Raw genomic sequence first — 13,379 nt, forward strand, 5'->3', positions numbered from 1 at the left:
TATATATATATATATATATAATTAATGAAATAAGAATTACAGTTAATTTTACCAAAATGATCGAAGATCGCAAAACTAAAGTATATTATAAATATTAAAGAATTAATATTTATAAAGTAATCTCAACCAGATGTAAAAGTCGATAAAACCAAATAGGAAATAGAGCTTATAATAAGAACAAGTAGTTAATAAAATATGTTAAAAAAAACACTTTGAAAAAGAGTTAAAAACATATTTAATTTTACAATTAAATATGTTTTTAACTCTTTTTCAAAGTGTTTTTTAACATGTTTTATTAACTACTTGTTCTTATATATATTTATATATATACAGCCAGATTTTGTGGACACCTGTAGATTATGTAGCCAGACTTTTTGGGTACCCTGTAGATTATGTAGCCAGACTTTTTGGGTACCCTGTAGATTATGTAGCCAGATTTTGTGGACACCCTGTAGCTTATACAGCCAGATTTTGTAGACACCCTGTAGATTATGTAGCCAGACTTTTTGGGTACCCTGTAGATTATGTAGCCAGACTTTTTGGGTACCCTGTAGATTATGTAGCCAGACTTTTTGGGTACCCTGTAGATTATGTAGCCAGACTTTTTGGGTACCCTGTAGATTATGTAGCCAGACTTTTTGGGTACCCTGTAGATTATGTAGCCAGACTTTTTGGGTACCCTGTAGATTATGTAGCCAGACTTTTTGGGTACCCTGTAGATTATGTAGCCAGACTTTTTGGGTACCCTGTAGATTATGTAGCCAGACTTTTTGGGTACCCTGTAGATTATGTAGCCAGACTTTTTGGGTACCCTGTAGATTATGTAGCCAGACTTTTTGGGTACCCTGTAGATTATGTAGCCAGACTTTTTGGGTACCCTGTAGATTATGTAGCCAGACTTTTTGGGTACCCTGTAGATTATGTAGCCAGACTTTTTGGGTACCCTGTAGATTATGTAGCCAGACTTTTTGGGTACCCTGTAGATTATGTAGCCAGACTTTTTGGGTACCCTGTAGATTATGTAGCCAGACTTTTTGGGTACCCTGTAGATTATTAAGCCAGACTTTTTGGGTACCCTGTAGATTATTAAGCCAGACTTTTTGGGTACCCTGTAGATTATGTAGCCAGACTTTTTGGGTACCCTGTAGATTATGTAGCCAGATTTTGTGGACACCCTGTAGCTTATACAGCCAGATTTTGTAGACACCCTGTAGATTATGTAGCCAGACTTTTTGGGTACCCTGTAGATTATGTAGCCAGACTTTTTGGGTACCCTGTAGATTATGTAGCCAGACTTTTTGGGTACCCTGTAGATTATGTAGCCAGACTTTTTGGGTACCCTGTAGATTATGTAGCCAGACTTTTTGGGTACCCTGTAGATTATGTAGCCAGACTTTTTGGGTACCCTGTAGATTATGTAGCCAGACTTTTTGGGTACCCTGTAGATTATGTAGCCAGACTTTTTGGGTACCCTGTAGATTATGTAGCCAGACTTTTTGGGTACCCTGTAGATTATGTAGCCAGACTTTTTGGGTAACCTGTAGATTATGTAGCCAGACTTTTTGGGTACCCTGTAGATTATGTAGCCAGATTTTGTGGACACCCTGTAGCTTATACAGCCAGATTTTGTAGACACCCTGTAGATTATGTAGCCAGACTTTTTGGGTACCCTGTAGATTATGTAGCCAGACTTTTTGGGTACCCTGTAGATTATGTAGCCAGACTTTTTGGGTACCCTGTAGATTATGTAGCCAGACTTTTTGGGTACCCTGTAGATTATGTAGCCAGACTTTTTGGGTACCCTGTAGATTATGTAGCCAGACTTTTTGGGTACCCTGTAGATTATGTAGCCAGACTTTTTGGGTACCCTGTAGATTATGTAGCCAGACTTTTTGGGTACCCTGTAGATTATGTAGCCAGACTTTTTGGGTACCCTGTAGATTATGTAGCCAGACTTTTTGGGTACCCTGTAGATTATGTAGCCAGACTTTTTGGGTACCCTGTAGATTATGTAGCCAGACTTTTTGGGTACCCTGTAGATTATGTAGCCAGACTTTTTGGGTACCCTGTAGATTATGTAGCCAGACTTTTTGGGTACCCTGTAGATTATGTAGCCAGACTTTTTGGGTACCCTGTAGATTATGTAGCCAGACTTTTTGGGTACCCTGTAGATTATGTAGCCAGACTTTTTGGGTACCCTGTAGATTATGTAGCCAGACTTTTTGGGTACCCTGTAGATTATGTAGCCAGACTTTTTGGGTACCCTGTAGATTATGTAGCCAGACTTTTTGGGTACCCTGTAGATTATGTAGCCAGACTTTTTGGGTACCCTGTAGATTATGTAGCCAGACTTTTTGGGTACCCTGTAGATTATGTAGCCAGACTTTTTGGGTACCCTGTAGATTATGTAGCCAGATTTTGTGGACACCCTGTAGCTTATACAGCCAGATTTTGTAGACACCCTGTAGATTATGTAGCCAGACTTTTTGGGTACCCTGTAGATTATGTAGCCAGACTTTTTGGGTAACCTGTAGATTATGTAGCCAGACTTTTTGGGTACCCTGTAGATTATGTAGCCAGACTTTTTGGGTACCCTGTAGATTATGTAGCCAGACTTTGTGGACACCCTGTAGATTATACAGCCAGATTTTGTGGACACCCTGTAGATTATGTAGCCAGACTTTTTGGGTACCCTGTAGATTATGTAGCCAGACTTTGTGGACACCTTGTAGATTATACAGCCAGATTTTGTGGACACCTTGTATATATTAACTACTTGTTCTTATATATATATAAAATAAAATGCATATATTATACATTTGAAACCAAATTACAACGCTAAGATTTTTTAAATAGACAAATATTTGTTTAAGATTATTTATAATTTTTACGCTTTCTTCAAAATATTTTTTATTTCTATCTCATGTTTAACAGCAAATATTTAGTAGTAAAATTTGTAGTTTCTTTTCAAAGGTGATATATGTTGGGGATTTGCATAATTCCCCTGAACAATAAATGAAAAAGAAATTCACTACGAAATAATGTAAAATAAGCTTCTGTTTATTTACGTTAAAAGGAAAGAAATTATATTTTTTGATCGCAAATGTGGCAGTCTGTACAAAAAGGAAGAGAGGAAGAAGGTAAAGAATTGAGAGGAAACGAAATAGACGACGTGTTGCGGGCGAGATGAGAGAAAGAGAGAGTCAGGCAATGTCCCTTGGTACGTGATACAGCTTGTTGTGTATTCTACTATATTCGCTCAGCGTGCATGGTATCCGGATCCTCTCTTTCTGTCTGCCGAAAGAAATTCTTTTTGGCCTTTTTATATTTTTTTAAGAGGCTCCAGAAACTGACAGAAATAAGCTTTTTTTTTTATCAAGCCCTGATTGGTCAAAAATTCATATTTTTGGTCAGGAGTGTGTTTTCTGCTATGTTGGCTCTTTTTCAAGAGTCCTGCTTTTTGACCCCAAGGGGTTTGGTGTTGGTGAATGTGGTAATGCCTGCACAAATTAATTTTTAGAAACACTCGTGTGTGTGTGTGATTTGGAAAGAAACCGTACATATATATTGTTTTTATGTCCAGGAGATAACACTTGGCACGTATTATTATATATTATTAATTTATTGCTTTTTACTTATAATCATGAATATTAAAGAAATAAGTCTTTCCATCATAATTACGGTAATTAAATTTTGTTCTCTGAAAAAAAAAAATCATGAAATAGACGCACACACACACACACACACACACAAGCAACTCTGTATAGATAAATAGTTTGCCCCTTTTAAGATGGTGGCCATTTGAAAATAATTTCAATCTGGGCTAAGTATTTTTTAGAAAGAAATATTTTTTTTGTGGAAATTTTTCTACATAAGGCATGAAGCCACTTGGACGAAGCTTAAAAAACATACTACTCCAAGATTAAAAATAAACCAATAAGTGTTAGCACTGAAAGAATACATAACATAATTAAATCCTTCTTAAGTAAGAGAAGAATACAGGTTGTCCTCAACGGCTGTACATCGATACAATATAATATAAATGCGGGAGTACCTCAGGGGTCTATCCTTGGACCTTTATTATTCCTACTATTCATAAATGACCTCCCTGATAAAATTTTCTCTGAGATGGGTATATTTGCTGATGACACCACACTCTATAACAGGCACGAGGGGAAAACAAGCAAACAGATATCTAAGGAAATGGCAGAAACACGAGAGGAAGATCTCCAATCCGTATTGGAATGGGGACAAAAATGGATGGTCACATTGAATGCTGCCAAGACTAAACTGGTTTCATTCAATAATTACAAGAAGCCTTCTCTACCACCAATAGCAATGGCCAAGAACACATAATCCGAAAGTACTTCCTTTAAACTCCTCGACCTAACATTTTCAGGGAACACAAACTGGAATAGATACATTGAGAGCATTGCTAATGCTGCTGCAAAGAAGGTGGGCTCTCTCTACCATGCTAGAAAACTACTTACACCTGAAAGTATCCTGTATCTCTATAAGGCCACCATTCGCCCATGTATGGAGTACTGTTGTCACATTTGGGCTGGTGCATCTGCTACTTGTCTCTCACTCCTGGACAGGGTTCAAAAGAGTCGCCAACCTGATAGGTCTTGAACTGTCATCAAGGCTTCAGCCTCTGTCCCATTGATGAAATGTTGCATTCCTCTGCCTGTTCTACAAGTATTTTAACGGTGAATGCTCTGACGAACTACAAGCACTTGTACCCCCACAACGTGAATAAACCAGACAAGCAGCTAACTCCCACCCCTTCACAGTAGAGATCCCAAAAACACATTACCTGAAAGTACTTCTTTTAAACTCCTTGGCCTAACGTTCATAGGGAACATGAGTTGGAATAAATACATTGAGAGCATTGCCAAGGCTGCTGTGAAAAAGGTGGGTTCTCTCTACCGTGCTAGAAAGCTACTTACGTCTGAAAGTATCCTGTACCTCTATAAGGCCACCATTCGACCATGTATGGAGGGCTGTTGTCACCTTTGGGCTAGCGCATCTACTACTAGTCTCTCACTCCTGGACAGGGTTCAAAAGAGAGTCACCAACCTGATAGGTCCTGAACTGTTATCTAAGCTTCAGCCTCTGTCCCATCGACGAAACGTTGCATCCCTCTGCCTGTTCTACAAGTATTTTAATGGTGGATGCTCTGACGAACTACAAGCACTTGCACCCTCTCGACATAAATACCCAACAAACAGCTAAATCCCACCTCTTCACAGTAGAGATCTCTAGGTGTAAGAAAGCTTTCTACTCCAATAGTTTCTTCCCCAGAACTGCTAAATTTTTGAACTCCCTTCTGGGATCCTGCTTTCCCAACTGTACTGACATGCAGAAGTTCAAGTGTAATTAAACAGACATCTTGCTACTCACCTCCCTTCATAATATCCCTGCAACTTATGTCCCAGATAGTAGCCCGCTACTTCAAAGTGGCACTGTGCCTTGTTTGGGATGAAAATTGAATAAAAAACAAAATGGATGGTTATATTCCAATCCAGAAGACAGCAATTCTTTCCCTTTTATTAGTAATATTGCTCATTGGTTTATCTGTTTTTATATATAAGATAAATGTTTTCTCTTCAAAGTAAACAATATGTCGAGCATATAAGATGATTTGACATTAAAACTAGTAGTTCTGTCGGCTAAAAGTGTCTGAACATTTGTTTCTAGTGTATTTTTACATAATTTTGAATAACAAGTTTTCAAAAAGATTCCAGAACTTCTGACATTGATACAAACATTAGACCAAAGATGCTGGTTCAAAATTTGTATTTAGTTTGGTACCTTTTTTTTTTTTTAATTTGGGATTTATTGCTTATCTGTATTAATACATAATATTTGATGAAGCAGGTCGGACAATTCGTCTGTCTGCCAAAACAAATTGTAATGTTCTGTATTCACTAAAGGTAAAAAAAAACTCATATATATATATATATGATGAGAATAATGGAAATAGTATTCCGACAAAATAGAGAAATAAAAAGGAACAAATGGAGTTATGTAACTCCGTTTGATCCTTTTTATTTCTCTCTCTCTCTCTCTCTCTCTCTCTCTCTATATATATATATATATATATATATATATATATATATATATGAACAAATGATTAATAAAACATGTTAAAAGACATCTTGAAAAAGAGTTAAAAACATATTTAATTTTAAAAAAGGAAGCACAAGATAAGTGGATAGTCCTTAATCCGCGGAGTTTCGAAGAAATACTCTCCTTCTCATCAGAGGGCAGGAATTAGCAAAATGCAGGATCGGATTTTGCATATAAAAGTATTTAATGAAACTACAAGTAAGTCAAAGATCTTACTTGGTTAAAAAAAGGGTGAGGTAAGGGGAACAGGAGGCAAAAGAAAAATAATAAAAAGATTTCACATGAATGGATAGTCCGGTGAAGGGTAAAAATCCCAAAATAGTAAAATCCAAAACGGTCGAATTTAAAATTTCAATCCAATGGGTAAATTCCAAATGGTCCAAAATCATCCAAAAGGCAGAGTTCCTTAGAAAAAACTGCAAATGGAATGAATTCCAAATCATTAAAAGAAAAGCACTAGAGATAATATTTAAAACACGTCTGTCAAGGCTGGATGAATCAAAAAAAAATATATATATATATATGTATATTATAACTAATACATGGTAGTAATTAATGCAGGTGATGCAAACATTTTTTTAAACATATTTTTTGGATTCATCAGACTACTCTTCTCATCTTGAGTGTGATTTTCACAACATTTTGGTCGATGTAACCGACCTTCAGGTGTATCTTGTCGAACAACCAATCCGCATCTCAAAATTCAGAAAATTTTTTCAAGTAAAAGAAGAAAGTGAATAACCAAAGTTTTTAAAAACTTTTCTGTTTTCATTGTTATTTTTTTTTTATTGAATCCTAGCTCCCTGTGATTGCTTTGGTTGGTAATGATGCCTCTTGGAATCAGATTGCCAGAGAACAGGTTCCGATGTTTGGCAGCAGCGTTGCTTGTGACCTTTCAGTGAGTAGATGTTTTCATTCTTTTCTGTATTTTACTAAAACAAAACCCAGGGAGGAAACGGTATCCTATAAAATAGGCCTTCAATACGTTTTTAATTTTATTCTATGGATTTGTCTTTAATTTGCAGTGACATTCAAATCTTAGCATTCTGGCTAGGATCAAAATATCCTCGGCCTTTCTCAAATGACATCTATCTTGGAAGAAGACCAACTCTCAAAATTCCATTGTCCATTTTTTTTTTACTTCCACTTAGATCCTACTCTAATTTCGAAAACAACTTGCTTGCTTTCAGTTCTGAACAAACCAGAAAACAGTTGGCGGTCTATTACTTAGAAAGAGGTGTCCCATAATGGTTGGTGATAGCATCATACGTTGAAAATATCATCACTTGAGTGGCAAATTCTTTAGCTTGGTTAGAAATTTTCCAGAGCACTGATGTCTAGCAGTGAAATTTTGAACGTAATCGAAATAATTAATCCGATCATTCGAGTTCCTGATATCGGAATTCTTTTTTTGTCCACACCAGCGTAAATTATGCATGCGTAAAGTTTGTAAAGTATCAAGATTTTTATTATGTAGTCAGTTGCGAGTTGTTTTCGTTTAAATTTGATAGGAATTTTTTCAAATGAGGATTTTTGGGAGGAGATAAGGAATTTGTATTATTTAGATTCTTCGGATGATTGTTCTCATCTTGAGTGTTATTTTCATAATGTTTCGGCTGATGTAATCTCTAACTTTCCTCTTGTCGGACTCTGGAATCTATCAGACTGGGATCCATAGCATAATGGATAAAGTACTAAGTAAACTCCAATTTTGGGTGAAATTCTTCTGGAGGTTGAATGTTCAATCCTCATTACAGGCGATGCTAAGAATACAATTTTTTGAATTATTTAAGCTTCCGCTTGTCAAACTCTGAAAGCTTTTCTAACGGAAATGTAATCAGGTACAAGTTGTTTTTCTTTAAATTTGATGGATTGGAATTTTTGAGAGGAGGATTGATGATTAGTATAGTTTAGATTATTTGGATGACTATTCTTGTCTTGAGTGTTATTTTCACGTTTCGGCTGATGTAATCTCTTGTCAAACTCTGAAATCTATCAGACTGGGATCCATAGCATAACGGATAAAGTACTAAGTAAAATCGAGTTTTAAGTGACCTTCTTCTGGAGGTTCAATTCTCATTGCTGGCGATACTGAGCTCTTGTCGAAGTGAAATCTATCAGTTTTCTGAAGCTATTATATGTAATCAGATGAGAGTTGTTTTTGTTTAAATTTCATCTGATGGATTGGAATTTTTGAGATGATGATTGATAATTAGCATTGTTTAGATTATTTGGACTATTATTCTCATCTTAAATGTTATTTTCACAACAATTCGGCTGATGTAATCTCTAATCTTTCTCTTGTTGAACTTTGAAATCTATCAAACTTGGATCCATAGCATAACAGATAAAGAGTTATTTCCCTTGAATCATTTTAAGGCGCGTTTTTTTTTTTTTTTTTTTTTTTAATAAAACTCTCCTGAGACAGTGCAAAATATTGTGGTGCATACAACTCTATGATCATTTTCTTTTTTCCCCCTTTTTCTTTTTAGTACATGTTCTATAATGCAGACAAAATAAGGGAGACAGCGTATCTCGGGTTTTAGCACGTGTAGATTGGTAATTTTTCAAACCAACGCATTTCAGGTGAAAACACTATTACATACTTATGTCGAAATTAGTATACATTTAAAAAATTACAAAAAAATAATTTCAAAAAAGTAAAAATAAAATTTGTCAAATCATCGAGTTCCATCTTATATTTTTAATGTGGAAGACTTGTGCAACCAATCCAGTATGACAAACTGACTTATCTCCCTTGACTTAAATTGATTTTAAATTGACTTTAGTAAGCTTCCATCGTCTTCAAACAGAACGTAATTGTGATTTTGTTTAAAAATACATCTAGCACATCCACCGGGACATTCTTCGTACTTTTTTTTTAATGAGTTGATTTAAAAGACCACAAATTTACACAATCACCCAATTTTATGTTTGTAAAACAATCGAAGGTTTTATTTTTATTATTTGTTTTATTCGGACTACTGTTCTCATCTTGAGTGTTATTTTCACAACGTTTCGACCGATGTAGTCTCCGACTTTCTTCAGGTATATTTTTTTTGAGCTCAAAAATATGCAAGGACCAATGGAATCATATAAAGTACTGAGTAAAATTCAGTTTTAAGTGGCATTCTTCTGGAGGTTGAAGGTTCAATCCTCATTGCGGGCGATACTGAGAATACAATTGTGAATTACTTAAGCTTTCTACCCAGTCATGGTTGATGGATGTGAGTGGATTAAATAAAGGGTTCCATTTAAAATTCTGTTGTTGATGCTTGAGTTAGATATTACAGAGTCCCATAGTTTGACGAGATGCAAATGAATAAAGTTAAAGGTTACATTGTATTATAAGAATAACATTCAAGATGAGAACAGAAATCTGAATAATCCAAATAATACTAATAATACAATCTGATGAAGTGATATATTCTCCTCCTTCCTTTTGTTACGTTGTCGTATCATAAAGGATATGAGTGTTTGTTGCGTTATCTCTAATAATGGATTAGAAGAGATGACGTGTTATATTATATATTTATGTTGTATCATAAAGGGAATCGTGTGTGAGTGACATGTATTTTCAAAACCTACCTCTGCTTCTTCGATGCTGGACCATCTGGAATTTCTCGTCCTGGAGGGAGACTTGATACCTGTTTTTGGATGAAGATTCAATCACTCCAAGACAAGGAATTGGTTCTATAGTTTTTTTCACTTTTCCCAGATGTCCTGCAAAAGGTGGAAAGTGAAACCGGCCTGTGTGGCTTCTTCTTCTACACACGTCAGCGTTCGTGAAGAGGAGGAGACAACGGGAAGCCGTCCATTCTCTTCTGAGTCCAAATCAAATCTCATCGATTCAGCTAACCTGATCACATGACTCGCGCGCAATCCAATCAGCTGATCTTGACTTCCGGTCAACGTGTCTACTCTATAACTCACCTCTTGCTCTCTCTCTCTCTCTCTCTCTCTCTCTATTCTTTAACATTCTCTCCTACAACCACCCGAAGGTCATTCAGCAATTGTTCTTTTGTTCATCTATCGCTTCAATCCCTATCATATCAATGCAATGTTGTAAGCCTGTGCTGGTTTTCACAGAAAGTGGTCCAATGAACTTACTCGACTTTCCCTCCTTCCAATGAAAATACCAATGACTCAGCTAACTAGTAGCAAAACCCACCCCTTCACTCTAGAGGTCTCTAGATACTGAAGGATTTTTTTTTTTTTTTTTTTTTTTTTACTCATTTTCACTCCTTACAAAGTACTAGCGGGGGTACCTGGCGTTGCCCGGGTCAACGCGCTAATCAACTGACCTAACGCGACGTACATGAAATTTGTTCAGTCTTTCAACTATTTAAAGTAAGTCAGGTCATGACGTTATCTGGCGCATGCATAGAACCGCTCGTCCTCATGAGAAGACCGTTTTTGTTGACCCCCCCCCCTGTCGAAAATTGTTGATTTCGGGGTGAAGAAATGAACGTTTTTGGCCAATTTTTCGATATTTTTTGAGCCAAGGATGGGGCTTCGATATGATGCCGAGTTTGTGAATTTTCGTCGTGTTTGTCGAAAGTTTTTAGCAGACACACAAACATACATACATTTTCACTTTTAATATATATAGATATCACCACTTGGACGTAAGGGGCTACTATTTGGGTCCATGTCTAGGAAAGATTAACAAGATATTTGTTTATGTAACATTTAAACTTCTGCATATCAGTACAGCCAGGGAAGCAGGCAGCAGGAAGAAAATTCCAAAGTCTAGTTGTTCGAGGGAAGAAACTATTAGAATAGAAAGCTTTCTAGCATTTAGGGACATCAACAGTGAAGGGGTGAGATCTCTAAGCGGGTTAGTCAGGGATATGTACGTCGAGGAGGTGCAAGTGAAACGAGTTATTCAGAACACATTTCATTAAAATATTTGTAAAACAAACACAGTGACAACATTGCGGTGATGGGACAAGGGCTGGAGCTTAGTAGATTTTCTATTTTAATAGTTTCTTTTCTCGGACTGCTTGCTTTTTTAATTCCATTCCTTGTTTCCTGTACATGCAAAAATTTAAATCTATTCAGGAAAAAAGAAACATCTTTCTACTTAACTCCCCGCACAGGTTTCCTCCCTATAAATCTGATTCATATAACAGTAGCCTTTACGCTTCAGTAGCAATAAAAGATTTAAAAAAAAAAATCTATCAAATTATGTTTGTTAAATTTAAAAATAGATCTAAATAGCATTTAAGTTGAAATCAAACTTTATTTTTTACTGGCACATTTTCATTTGTTATTGTTGTGCCATGTTATTAGCAATATAATAATGTGCTTCACTATAGTTAATTTAAAGAATTACTTAGTTCAGCCCAGACAAGATTTTGAGTTAAACTCCACTAGAAAAATCAAAATTAGCAAGAGCAATAACTGCTACTTTAAAATGAAGTTAACTAGGATTAAAATGTAGTATCTGTACCCTTCATCTTTGTTAACTAGTCTGGGTGCGCGGTGTTGCTCGGGTTTGAAGTGGTGTGCTGAGCAAAAAAAAAAAGTGGTAGTAGGCTGGCAGGCTCGAACCCTTACTGCGAAGGAGGAAAAGAACGTGAAAAAAAAAATGTGACGTCTTTGCTCTTGTGTTCATCACTAAACTGGAAGTTGCAAAAGTTAAATTAAGGCTAGTCAATCGAAAAGATGGATGACTTTTGAAAATATTGGCGAAAAAAGCGACCCCCCCCTCCTTGTAGAAAAGTGCTCAGTTGAGAGCCAAATTTTCGATATTTGTCGTCCGGAGGGTCGAGCTTCAAAACGATACCGATCTCATGAAAATCTGTCATCTCTGTCGAAAGTTTAGGCAGACATACAAACATACATACGTACATTTAAACAGACAGGTGAGATTTATATAATAGATGGAATATGCTGGGCCCATAACCTCTCTAATTTAGAGTCATTCTTGAAATAGAAAAATATAGTTCTTCAATGATTTGTTTTCATTTAAACTTAAGATGATCACTATATTTCCGTTAGTTGTAACTGGAGTATCGTTTTGAAGCTTGGCCCTTCGGACAAGAAATATAAAAAAATTGGCTAAAAGCATTAATTCCTTCACCCTTGACTGGGCACTTTTCAACAGGGAGGGGTTGCTTTTTTCGCTGTTATTTTCGAAAGTCATCCCCTCTTTTTGATTGACTAGCCCTAATTTAAACCTTTGTGACTTCCGCTTTGGTAATGAATGCAACAGCAAAGACGTTATATTTTTTATTTTTTTTCACATTCTTTTTTTTTCTTCGCTGTATGGGTTTGAACCTGCCTGCCTACTACCACTTTTTTTTTTTTGCTCAACACACACCTCCAAACACCCAGGCAATGCCGGGCTAGTACAACATAAAGATTTTTCTGTATTTTTTTTTAATCAAGTGTTATTCTAAATAAGCACCCAGCTGTCTTTCCATGATGTTCTTTTGTAATCTTTTCTGTAACTTTTGTTTTCTATTTCTTTCCAGTTTCTCTCCTACAATTCCGTTGCTGAAGGCTTTGGCGGCAAAGGTTATCAACTCGATCGGACAAATGAAGACAAAATAACCGAGATATTCAAAAAGGCTCAGGCAGAATCTAAAAACGGACGCAGCGTTTTAATTAACGCCTTCATTGGAAAGACAAACTTTCGAGAGGGCAGTATATCGGTATGAAGCACTCACGGAGAATATGCAATAGTCAAATAATAGATTAAGTTTTATAAAGCTGCCTGTTTGTTTGTCTGTCCATTCTATTTTTCTTGGAAACTACCGGGACGATTTTGCTGAAATTTTGTATGGACCTTTGTTATGATAAGGTGCAGTGAACTAAGTATTATGGTATTTGTTCAATGCATAGTTAGGGATAATTAGGGATTAATAGGGATTCATATTTAATAATAATAAAATGAAATATATAATAGATTAAAACGCAAATCTTGAATATGAGGGAATAAGTAGATAATAATAATAATAATAATAATAATAATAATAATAATAACTAGCAGAATCTGTGGAAATTCCATGGTAGTTGAAAATTTTTAAAACATATAAAATGATTAAAACATAAAACAAATAATGATGAATTTCAAACAATTTTTTAGCAAATTCTTTTAAAGCTAAAAGAATTAATTTAAAAAATTTACATTTTTTTTTTTCGATGAAAACTCAACGTGCAACACATTTTGTTTTTTGTTTTCGTTTTCTAAATAAATTTTTATATAAATTATAAACAGATGCCAATTCACTTGCATA

The 13,379-nt window shown here is 35.7% G+C and overlaps 1 protein-coding gene across 1 annotated transcript in view; it reads left to right on the top strand.

Moving 5' to 3' along the window:
• LOC145259199 (2-hydroxyacyl-CoA lyase 2-like) overlaps positions 1 to 12,851 on the top strand; it is a 110,766-nt gene extending 97,915 nt beyond the window's left edge. The window contains exons 15-16 of the mRNA XM_080117028.1: positions 6,932 to 7,030; positions 12,615 to 12,851. Coding sequence (XP_079973154.1) covers positions 6,932 to 7,030; positions 12,615 to 12,800 — 285 coding nt within the window. The 3' untranslated portion in view covers positions 12,801 to 12,851. The remainder of the gene's footprint in view (positions 1 to 6,931; positions 7,031 to 12,614) is intronic.
• The last annotated feature ends 528 nt before the right edge of the window (positions 12,852 to 13,379 follow it).

Source organism: Euprymna scolopes, chromosome 34, assembly GCF_053919585.1.
Source record: "Euprymna scolopes isolate OS-2025 chromosome 34, ASM5391958v1, whole genome shotgun sequence".
Classification (NCBI taxonomy): Eukaryota; Metazoa; Mollusca; class Cephalopoda; order Sepiida; family Sepiolidae; genus Euprymna; species Euprymna scolopes.